General features: G+C 36.7%; 2 protein-coding genes across 6 annotated transcripts in view; both read right to left on the bottom strand.

The window, feature by feature from the left end:
• On the bottom strand, positions 1,023–3,210 carry LOC104773571. 4 transcript variants are annotated; one of them, XM_019243454.1, is made up of 6 exons: positions 3,083–3,210; positions 2,897–2,929; positions 2,620–2,791; positions 2,321–2,523; positions 2,115–2,228; positions 1,023–2,012 (listed from the first exon to the last, which is right to left on the bottom strand). In XM_019243454.1, the coding sequence occupies exons 3-6, from the start codon at positions 2,783–2,785 to the stop codon at positions 1,227–1,229; spliced, it is 1,269 nt and encodes a 422-aa protein (XP_019098999.1). In that variant the 5' UTR covers positions 2,786–2,791; positions 2,897–2,929; positions 3,083–3,210; the 3' UTR covers positions 1,023–1,226. The 4 variants fall into 4 exon arrangements, with proteins under 4 accessions (XP_019098999.1, XP_010496526.1, XP_010496532.1 ...); XM_010498224.2 differs by having other exon boundaries at positions 2,897–2,961; XM_010498230.2 differs by having other exon boundaries at positions 2,321–2,385; positions 2,897–3,210.
• LOC104773593 (RNA-dependent RNA polymerase 1) overlaps positions 11,434–11,805 on the bottom strand; it is a gene marked incomplete in the record, with an annotated part of 4,333 nt that continues 3,961 nt past the window's right edge. For both annotated transcript variants that reach the window (XM_010498240.1, XM_019243455.1), the window contains 1 exon segment: positions 11,434–11,805. In XM_010498240.1, the coding sequence (XP_010496542.1) occupies positions 11,530–11,805 (276 nt within the window).

Consider the following 11,805-nt stretch of genomic DNA (forward strand, 5'->3'; position numbering starts at 1 on the left):
AAAAAAAAAAAAAAAAAAAAAAGGAAACTGTCTCATAATAAACTATCAATTCTTAAACAGAAAAAAATAAACACAATAAATGTGATTCGGAGTTAGTAATTTAGTTAAAAGGAGATGAAAAATGACGAGAAGCTTAAAAAATAAAAATAAAACGAGAAAGAGTGGAGGAACAGTGGAATTATGAAGAAAAGGGTGAAGCATTGTATCATTGCTTACGAAAGCACTTTGAGTCAGACTGTCGATAAATAGAATTATGCACAAGTTTCATTGGTTCCATTTTTGCCTTTTGGGTTTCCATCCTTTCTACGTATCTCCTAATTAACAATTCAAATTATGGAAACATACCTCTAAGCTAATCAGAAGTACTACTGTAAACTAATGTCAAATCTACAATAATTTACATGTTATGCATTGGTTATTTGGGGAATTTATTAGCTTAACAGAATTAGTGGGTTTATCTTAGAATTCACTAGTAAGCAATACATTGTCGTATTGTGTATAATCTTGAATATTGAAGAGGAGAGAGAGGAACACGAAGCTGGACAAAAAAAGAATCAAAAGAGAAAACAGTGAGAAGATCGTAAATAGGAATAGAACTGTTGCATCAATGGGACAGTTCCATTTTTGATGAGTTATGAGTTTGCCAGTTTTAGAGCCCCAAACCCTATTACTGATCTTTCGATAACGACCTTTCGTACTATCCACCTTTTTTTTTCAAAGATAAAAATATTGACTTATACTATTGTTCTACTTTTCCTTGTCTTCATCCAACTATCACAAATTCACAACGATACAATCTCAAGTTTTACTTCATTTATTGGTCTCTTGGTTCAAGATGATAAGAACATTTTCTATACAAAATTGCTAAAATACTTCTCAATACGTTTTATACAAAAGTATTACCTCATTCAGTATTTAGTACCGTAAAGGTGTTAGGCAGTGAATGTTAAATGTTGTAACCGGATTTGGATTTCTATCAGTGAATGTAGATTTGGATTTTTATCAGGGATGCTAATAAGAAATTAGTGTTCATATAGTCATTTAGTACAATTACTTAAATAATATAATACCAAAATATACCAAAAACAAGCCGAGTTTCGAACTGCACAAAAGCACATACTTAATTCTACAATCCGATATCTAATATCGATCACCTGAATTATGCAAAAAGAAAAGAAAAGAAAAGAAGAGATTAAGTTACAGTGAAGTTGCAGCAGAAATTTCCATCACTTGAGTCTCTTGCTTTTTATGGTAAGTACCGGTAAACAATCGACCAATCTTCTCTTGGCGCAGCTAATCAACTTCTGAGATTCATGGTACTCCATGGCGACTCGGTCATACCAGCACAGAGGGCACAGAAAGCACCCGTCTTCATCAACGTTAACCGGACAATTCAAACATCCCTTGTGAACTTTTGATGCGCAATCGCTTCTGCTACATATCAATAAAGTTCCTTTTCTCAAACATTTCCAGCATAAATTCTCCGGTCTTGTTCGGAAGCTTGAAGGTAGAAGGCTCAAGTCAGTGTTTGGATGTTTCTTGATTGAGGCTGGATCTTTATCTGACTCATCATCGCTCTCACTGATTAACCAAGTTCCATCTTTTGTACATTTTACACGTGTATCCTCTGGACATGTTCTAGAGCTTGAAGGAAAGGTGTCATCAGTAGTATTACCGCTGTTAATGGGTTTACTGGTTGTGCCTTGCTCACTCTCAGTATCGTCATTGATCACAGTTTCTTCACCTCTTTCATTGGTGTGCATTGGCTCATCTTCATCGTCGATGGCAGTTACTTTATCCTCCTCATTTATGTTTTGCTCCAATCCAGTATGCAATTGTTGCTCATCCATTGGTTCCAACTCGTTAATGTCTTGTTCCAGACCAATACGCACTTGCTCCTCCTCCTCGCATGAATCCATCTGCACTGATCTATCATCTCTAGAAACAGGGTCATCTGCTTCCATGGAAGGAGCTGCACTTGTCTGATTCTCCATTAAACTCAAATCTCTCAGCTACACAATCCAAAAAAAAAGTAATGTGCATTGATGTCTGAATCACTTTATCCAGCATCCTTAGCATGAAACAAAGGAAAGTTAAGTATAAGGAATATTTACCTTCTCCAGTGCGCATTGTGGCAAACACAAGTTCTTGTGAGCAATAAACGGAAGAACATTGAACTTTGATAGCTCTGGCATGCCTGCTCGTAGTTCTGATACTGGACCTGACATCTAAACATTCCAGTACAAAAGACTACAATTAGAAACCTATACATCCTTAACACTACTATACTGCTAGTCAAGTTATCAGAAATCGTTCATACCTGTCTCAGAATTGCTCTGAGAACATCAGCGCTGCTCAAAGATAAATCAAACTCAACTTTTTCATCTGAAGTGGAACCAACACCAACACCATTAGCATCATTCTTAATTGGATCAAACATGAACTCCAAGACTCTAAGAGACAGGACTTCATTGATCCTCCTCCCATAGTCATTTGAGTATTGATAACCCATGTTCATCAAATCTGAAGCAAAGAGATTTCCCTATTAACCAGTACCACCCTACTCTAAAAGATGCACACAAAACAAAACCGTAAGAAAAAGGTTTCAGATCGAGTTACCGCGAATGCATCTTAAATCCTTCACAAATTTGGCTACATATTCAATACACCATAACCATTCAGCTATTTGTGAGGGTCGAGAAGAGTATTCATCAATCAGATCCTCGAGGCTCAATTCAGAAGCTCCGGAGCCACCACCACCACCACCATGGTCATCCTCATCCATCAAGATCTGCGTATTCATAAAACATAGATAGAAATCAAGAAAACAAAACTTAAACCATTCTCTCCTAAAAAAAACCCTTCAATTCCAAAAAAAAATCCAATTTTCACATACCCGATCAATTCGTAATAGAGACAAGGCTAGGACCTTACAACAACCAAAGTCAGTAACTTCATACACTAGAATTCAACATCGATGATACGAGAACGCCATCAGACAAACCATAGAAAGAGAAACGTAAGTCTCTGGATACGAAGCGAATTTATCAATAAAGCAACAAGGAAGACGAATTTTACAAACCCTCTCAGCGGATTAGCGCGAAAAAATTCGCAAATCTCCCGCCTCGAAATTTCAAACTTTTCCATTTTTTAGAACCCGAGACCTTCTTCTTCTCCGGTCAAGTCGGTCACCATGTCAACTCAAGTCGATTAGTGTTGGAAGACGAAAAGACAACCTGTAGATTGGGCCGTAAAAGGGCCTTTACTCCTTATTTTGTAAACTGATCTACACCGTTGAAAGTCTGAATTAAAACTCAGCCGTCAAAATATATATTATTTTGTTAATTAGCTAAAAACTTTCTTGGGCCTGGGCCATGTATGCGAGTCTATTTTCCAGTTATATATTTCGCTCCAATAGATTTAAACAAAACATAGAAACAAAAATATATGCAGTACATTGATCGACTAACACGAGTTTTTTCTGAAAATGATTAATTAGATCAATAACCAAAATTTGATTAACATTGGCAGATAGAAAACGTGTGACAAAATCATAATTGAGGAATACAGTTTTGTATGGGTCAGTTTTAATATAGCAGTGTCTAAATGCAACAATTTTTTCCTAAAAAACGATTTAATATATAATGTTGACCAATCATACTTACTAAACCGGTGACAGTGAGAAACAAAAACCGATAGTAATAAACAAACAAGAAAAGACGCGTTGCCAAAAGGCTGCGTTCACACAAACGCTACACGTACATAAAGGGGGAAGGGGGGTGATTTATATATTTGTACTNGGAGATCAAATCATCTCGTAGATATATATATTTGTACTCTACTGTTTCTTGTCGACTGTGTATATGTGACCCCTTTTTAAAAAACCAATTCATATTTGTCTGTTTCCTCACCTTGAATGAAGAAAACAATCCACCAAACACCATTGTCACTACTCACTACATATAATTTTACCTTTAAACCTTGACCTAGTTCGGAAATCTAAAAACGTAAATGTTTATTCCAATTTGAACCATTTATTATACTCGATATAGAAGTCAAGCTTTAAAGCTGATATATATATATATATATATATATATCGAGCGGAGGTAAAGAATATGCAACTTGATCTTCTTGTTTTGTGTGGGTGTATATACCGACATTGCTTTTGTGTTTATCTTTATATGCTGCGTGTACGCGATTTCGTAAGTCACATCAAGCTTAATTTATATTGTGTGTGTGAAAACAGAAGCAAATTAAGAGAAAAGAAGAGGCAACTTCTGATGCTTTTATTACACAAGGGAATAGACGTTAGACATTGCTATCAAAAATTTAACCAATCAGTCAAACAAGTTTTTGAAATATAGTCATGTTCATATTATTTATAGTTTTATCACCTACTAAACTGAGAATTTCGGATCGGGTTAATTAGCCGTGCGGACTACTTCCCCTAAATCTTGAAACAAAAAAATAAAATTCATCGATAACTATGATCAAAATTAAAAGGTAGTGCGTTACGTATATTTTACTACTACTTTTCATAACAAAAATGGAATGATTGAATCTGATGGGAAATAGTTAAGAGAAATTAGAGAAGTAAGCTGTTTTGTTTAACTTTTAGATTTATGTATTGTTTATGCTAAATTGATATCGCTCTTATCGATAAGATATGACTTTCGAAACTCTTTTCTTCTTCTTCTTGAGACGCGGGTTAATGGTCAAAGCCTCTTTGGTTTTTTGTTCTTTTATGGAAATATATATGCAATTCTTATTGCAGCAACACAAAAATTTCTAAAAACATTACATCGTAAAATCGCAATGACGAAAACAAAAATTATCCTTGATCGAGTCATCAACCATAATAACTGCGTCGACTTCGTAAACATCTAGTAGCAGAATTTTAGCATGACTTCCTACGGCTAACTCTCATAAACCCATCATACAGTTACCATGGCGAAGCAAAGAGCAAATGGTCTTTTATAGAAGAATAACGTCACTAGTTAGTTTTTGCCCCTTGAATTATGTACAGTTTAATATCTACTAAAATCACTCTATTGTTTTCATGCATTTTAAAGATTCCACCATTGCAAGTAATATATTTACGTGTTTTTCCGAAGACTTCGTAAACGATGGTGTTATTATTCGTCGTTTTCATACTTTTGGAATTATCAGATAATCATAGCATCACGTTCTTTTTTTTCCTTCGTCAGTCCAAGATTAATACTTATAATAAGTTTTGATTAACCATCATTACAAGCAATCAAACATTAATTAATATTATTTCTATTAGTATATATATACAAATGCTCTTTTTTTCCAACCAAGACTCGCAGCTAGCTTTTACTATATACCATAAGGAAACAGAGATGAACAGAGAAGGAGGCAGAGGAGATGTGGTTGAAACGGCGGTTAAGAGTCTTGGCAAAGGGTTCGATTTAACGGCGGACTTCCGGTTAAAATACTGCAAAGACGGCAACGTTGACGCCGGAGATGACAGATTAGTTGTCCTCGACGAAACTCAAAACAGAGAACTGCATGTTCCTGGTTTCGGAGCTGTTCAAAATGTCTCCTCCGATATAAACTGCGACAAAGGAGAACGAACTCGATTCCGTTCAGATATTCTCGATTTCAACAAGGTCCTTACAGTTTCTTCCTTGATATAATGAGACCAAAACTTCTTTTTAATCATATACAGTCTCATAGAGATATTTACATTACATTCGTGTATGTGTGTGTTGTTGTTCTCGGATCAATCAGATGTCGGAGTATTTTAACCAGAGGTCGTCGGTGACCGGTAAAATACCGTCGGGAAACTTCAACTCGACGTTCGGGTTTCAGAGCGGGTCATGGGCGATAGACGCCGCAAACGTTAAATCTTTAGGTCTTGATGCTTCTGTCGTAACGTTATTTAATCTCCACATACACAATCCCAATCGTTTGCGTCTCACTGATCGCGTTCGAAACGCTGTTCCGTCTTCATGGGATCCACAATTATTGGCCAGGTCAGTACCACACATGTCATATTTTTTTTTTTTACATTGACTAGTAGACATACCTAACATTACAAGCACACACATATGTATAAAATCAAAATTTTCTGAACTCTGGACAATTTTTTTAGTTGAATTGTGATAAAGAACAGCTGTGGCATTTTTGACTAATTCTATGTTATCAATTAAATGTAGAATATCCGTTTTTTTGTTTTTCCTATCTTTTGAATATATAAATTCAATTGTCAACGTTTCCAACTAAGAAAATCATACCGAAGAACGAGGAAGTTTCTTTTGAATTGAATTGAAGTTATAAATTAACTAATACTGAAACGTTGAATAATTGATAAAACTGAAAAACTGAACATTATTTGGAGAAGACTTTGACACAATAGTCTAAACTATAATAACTACCATATAGCTTGTTTCCAAAAACAAATTTTATAAAATTCTCTTCATACTTCCGTAATAATTTGTCATTATTAACGTAATAATAGATAAATAAATTTCATTTGAAAAGGACAGGTTTATAGAGAGGTATGGGACACACGTAATAACTGGGGTGAGCGTAGGAGGACAAGACGTGGTGGTTGTGAGACAAGACAAGTCGTCCGATCTCGACACTGATCTCCTCCGCCATCATCTCTACGATCTCGGCGACCAGTTGTTCACTGGCTCTTGCCTTCTATCAGCTCGCCGGCTCAAGAAGGCCTATCACCACTCACACTCTCAGCCCAAGGTCAACTTCAATAATTGCTTCGTATTATTGAATTCAAAGTACAACTTAGCAATAAGCATTATGCATTTTGATCAATATTGAAGTTTAATGATATAGTGAAACAAAAGACGCGTACAAAGATAAGAGTAATAATTCTTGTTTACATACAAAATGGAACGTGTCTGTTTACATATAGAGCAAATAATTTCTTTTTATTGCATGCATTTTTAGTATTTTTGGTTGAATGAGTTAGATTAATGTTTCATGGTTATTGTAACTTGTATTTATATGGTGAAAGTCCAAGAAAAGTTTTCATTTAATCCAATTTGCTACGTGAATATTGCAGTTTCCGGAGGCATTCAACGTCTTTGATGACAAACAAACCGTAGCTTTCAACAATTTTTCGATAAACTCCCAAAATGTAAGTAAGTTCCATATATCAAATATAACATAGCCAATTGTATTTTTTAAAATGGCCATCTATAAAAGAACAATTTGTGTGCAGGGAATAACGGTTATATGCGCGAAAAGAGGAGGTGACGGAAGAGCAAAGAGCCATAGCGAATGGCTAATAACAGTACCGGATAAGCCCGACGCGATCAATTTCAACTTTATTCCGATCACATCACTCCTTAAAGACGTCCCTGGCTCTGGTCTTCTCTCTCACGCCATGTCTCTCTATCTCAGATGTAAACTATTTTCACCTCAAATATTTTGACTTTTGAGTATCGAATGAAGTCGTTAGACTCGTTAGCTTGGAAATTTATTTGAAGGAGTAATTTGGTACTTGTGAACAGACAAGCCGCCGCTAATGGACCTACAGTATTTCTTGGACTTCTCTGGACCAAGAACGTGGGCTCCGGTCCATAACGACCTTCCATTTGGTGCGGCGCCAAATATGGCTTCGGCGTATCCAGCTCTTCACCTCAACTTCATGGGTCCCAAACTATATGTTAATACCACTCCCGTACGTTTTCATCATATAAATCTCTTATCTTTGTATCTATATTGCTTAATTACATCTTTGTTTCTTTCACAATATTACTTACTAACATGTAAGATAGCAGTAGTTTTACTAATTGTGGCGGTTTTACTATTTTCGGTTTAGGTGACTAGCGAGAAGAATCCAGTAACCGGAATGCGATTGTTCCTCGAAGGCAAGAAATGCAATAGGTAAAAGAAGTTAACCAAAATCCTAACAAAATGCGTTACGTTTTCGTTTCTTTATAACATAATATTTATGCAAAAGGTGTATATTTATATAATGAAACAATAAATTTTATGGTTATCAGGCTAGCTATACATCTACAACACCTAGAGAATACAAGAACTACGGTTGGGGAAAAGATCACCGACGAACATATATGGAGAGGCTCCGATCAAATTACCGACAATGATCGNAATATTGCAGTTTCCGGAGGCATTCAACGTCTTTGATGACAAACAAACCGTAGCTTTCAACAATTTTTCGATAAACTCCCAAAATGTAAGTAAGTTTCATATATCAAATCTAACATAGCCAATTGTATTTTTTGAATGGCCATATATAAAAGAACAATTTGTGTGCAGGGAATAACGGTTATATGCGCTAAAAGAGGAGGAGACGGAAGAGCAAAGAGCCATAGCGAATGGCTAATAACAGTACCGGATAAGCCCGACGCGATCAATTTCAACTTTATTCCAATTACATCACTCCTTAAAGACGTCCCTGGCTCTGGTCTTCTCTCTCATGCCATGTCTCTCTATCTTAGATGTAAACTATTCTTACCTCTGATATTTTGAGTATCGAATGAAGTCGATAGACTCGTTAGGTTGGAAAATGATTTGAAGGAGTAATTTGGTGCTTGTGAACAGACAAGCCGCCGCTAATGGACCTACAGTATTTCTTGGACTTCTCTGGACCAAGAACGTGGGCTCCGGTTCACAACGACCTTCCGTTTGGTGCGGCGCCAAATATGGCTTCGGCGTATCCAGCTCTTCACCTCAACTTCATGGGTCCCAAACTATACGTTAATACCACTCCCGTACGTTTTCATCATATGAATCTCTTATCTTTGTATCTATATTGCTTAATTACATCTTTGTTTCTTTCACAATATTACTTACTAACATGTAAGATAGCAGTAGTTTTACTAATTGTGGCGGTTTTACTATTTTCGGTTTAGGTGACTAGCGAGAAGAATCCAGTAACCGGAATGCGATTGTTCCTCGAAGGCAAGAAATGCAATAGGTAAAAGAAGTTAACCAAAATCCTAACAAAATGCGTTACGTTTTCGTTTCTTTATAACATAATATTTATGCAAAAGGTGTATATTTATATAATGAAACAATAAATTTTATGGTTATCAGGCTAGCTATACATCTACAACACCTAGAGAATACAAGAACTACGGTTGGGGAAAAGATCACCGACGAACATATATGGAGAGGCTCCGATCAAATTACCGACAATGATCGCTACTTCGAATCACTAAACGGTAAGAAATTCTCACATGTGTGTACGGCTCCGGTGAAGTACGACCCTAAATGGATCACAACAACAAGCACTCACAAGTCCCAAAATGACGTCNCTCAGCCCAAGGTCAACTTCAATAATTGCTTCGTATTATTGAATTCAAAGTACAACTTAGCAATAAGCATTATGCATTTTGATCAATATTGAAGTTTAATGATATAGTGAAACAAAAGACGCGTACAAAGATAAGAGTAATAATTCTTGTTTACATACAAAATGGAACGTGTCTGTTTACATATAGAGCAAATAATTTCTTTTTATTGCATGCATTTTTAGTATTTTTGGTTGAATGAGTTAGATTAATGTTTCATGGTTATTGTAACTTGTATTTATATGGTGAAAGTCCAAGAAAAGTTTTCATTTAATCCAATTTGCTACGTGAATATTGCAGTTTCCGGAGGCATTCAACGTCTTTGATGACAAACAAACCGTAGCTTTCAACAATTTTTCGATAAACTCCCAAAATGTAAGTAAGTTCCATATATCAAATATAACATAGCCAATTGTATTTTTTAAAATGGCCATCTATAAAAGAACAATTTGTGTGCAGGGAATAACGGTTATATGCGCGAAAAGAGGAGGTGACGGAAGAGCAAAGAGCCATAGCGAATGGCTAATAACAGTACCGGATAAGCCCGACGCGATCAATTTCAACTTTATTCCGATCACATCACTCCTTAAAGACGTCCCTGGCTCTGGTCTTCTCTCTCACGCCATGTCTCTCTATCTCAGATGTAAACTATTTTCACCTCAAATATTTTGACTTTTGAGTATCGAATGAAGTCGTTAGACTCGTTAGCTTGGAAATTTATTTGAAGGAGTAATTTGGTACTTGTGAACAGACAAGCCGCCGCTAATGGACCTACAGTATTTCTTGGACTTCTCTGGACCAAGAACGTGGGCTCCGGTCCATAACGACCTTCCATTTGGTGCGGCGCCAAATATGGCTTCGGCGTATCCAGCTCTTCACCTCAACTTCATGGGTCCCAAACTATATGTTAATACCACTCCCGTACGTTTTCATCATATAAATCTCTTATCTTTGTATCTATATTGCTTAATTACATCTTTGTTTCTTTCACAATATTACTTACTAACATGTAAGATAGCAGTAGTTTTACTAATTGTGGCGGTTTTACTATTTTCGGTTTAGGTGACTAGCGAGAAGAATCCAGTAACCGGAATGCGATTGTTCCTCGAAGGCAAGAAATGCAATAGGTAAAAGAAGTTAACCAAAATCCTAACAAAATGCGTTACGTTTTCGTTTCTTTATAACATAATATTTATGCAAAAGGTGTATATTTATATAATGAAACAATAAATTTTATGGTTATCAGGCTAGCTATACATCTACAACACCTAGAGAATACAAGAACTACGGTTGGGGAAAAGATCACCGACGAACATATATGGAGAGGCTCCGATCAAATTACCGACAATGATCGCTACTTCGAATCACTAAACGGTAAGAAATTCTCACATGTGTGTACGGCTCCGGTGAAGTACGACCCTAAATGGATCACAACAACAAGCACTCACAAGTCCCAAAATGACGTCGCTTTCATCGTCACCGGAGCACAACTCGAAGTGAAGAAACACGGCTCAAAATCCGTTCTCCATCTCGGTCTCCGTTTCACCAAAGTCTCCGAGCACCACGTAGTTCAGAGTAATTGGGTTCATGGACCAACTGGGACTTCTCAGAAATCGGGACTCTTTTCTTCTATGAGCTTGCCCTTGACTAGTGGGAGTGTTCATCATAATATGGCCAATAAAGACAAAAACGAAGTCATTTTGGATTCAGGTGTCTTCCCTGGAGGACCTCCCGTGCCGGCGAATAACAAGATTGTTAAATTTGTTGACCTCTCGCAGTTATGTCGAGGACCTCAACATAGTCCTGGTCATTGGTTAGTCACTGGAGTGAGGCTTTACTTGGACAAGGGAAAACTTTGCTTACACGTCAAATTTGCTCTGCTACATCGCCAACGTCTCCTTGCCTCTTCTTGAAGCAAAAACAACATTAATTTTTGAATACAATTATTCTTTTTTTTTCCCCTCCAAAATTGCGACATGGTGATTTCTTGATTTTGGAGTGTGTATATATAGAGGCAGTGCAGCGAGTTTTGTTTGATGGGACTGGCTCATTCAGAGACATAGTTTATGTACATACACATATGTTGAGAGGTTGAAAAATATAAACTATTAGTTATCACTAGTGGAGAAAGTAAAATTTTCTAATAGAAATTGATGTTTTTGCACACAAATCAAACATTTACGTACATAAAGAAACTCATAACCAAAGTAGAAAAAAATCAACTCAAACGCATAACACGGCCTAACCGCTCGAGCGTCTCCTGCCGCTGACGTCTCCCAACATTGGCCTTCTTGATCCTCGCAAGCTTATCATAAACGATCCACGCAAAACTCAAGAAATGGTCGCGATTCAAACCTTCATTATAAACTCCCCAGTAACTTGAGTGATACGTTACATGATACCAAGCTGAAGCCTTTGCTGATTCATCAAAGACATTCTCCTCTTCAGTGGAATTGAACCACGACAAAGCTTCTTTCCTCAACGCCCGAACCGC

Source organism: Camelina sativa, chromosome 3, assembly GCF_000633955.1.
Source record: "Camelina sativa cultivar DH55 chromosome 3, Cs, whole genome shotgun sequence".
Lineage (NCBI taxonomy): Eukaryota > Viridiplantae > Streptophyta > Magnoliopsida > Brassicales > Brassicaceae > Camelina > Camelina sativa.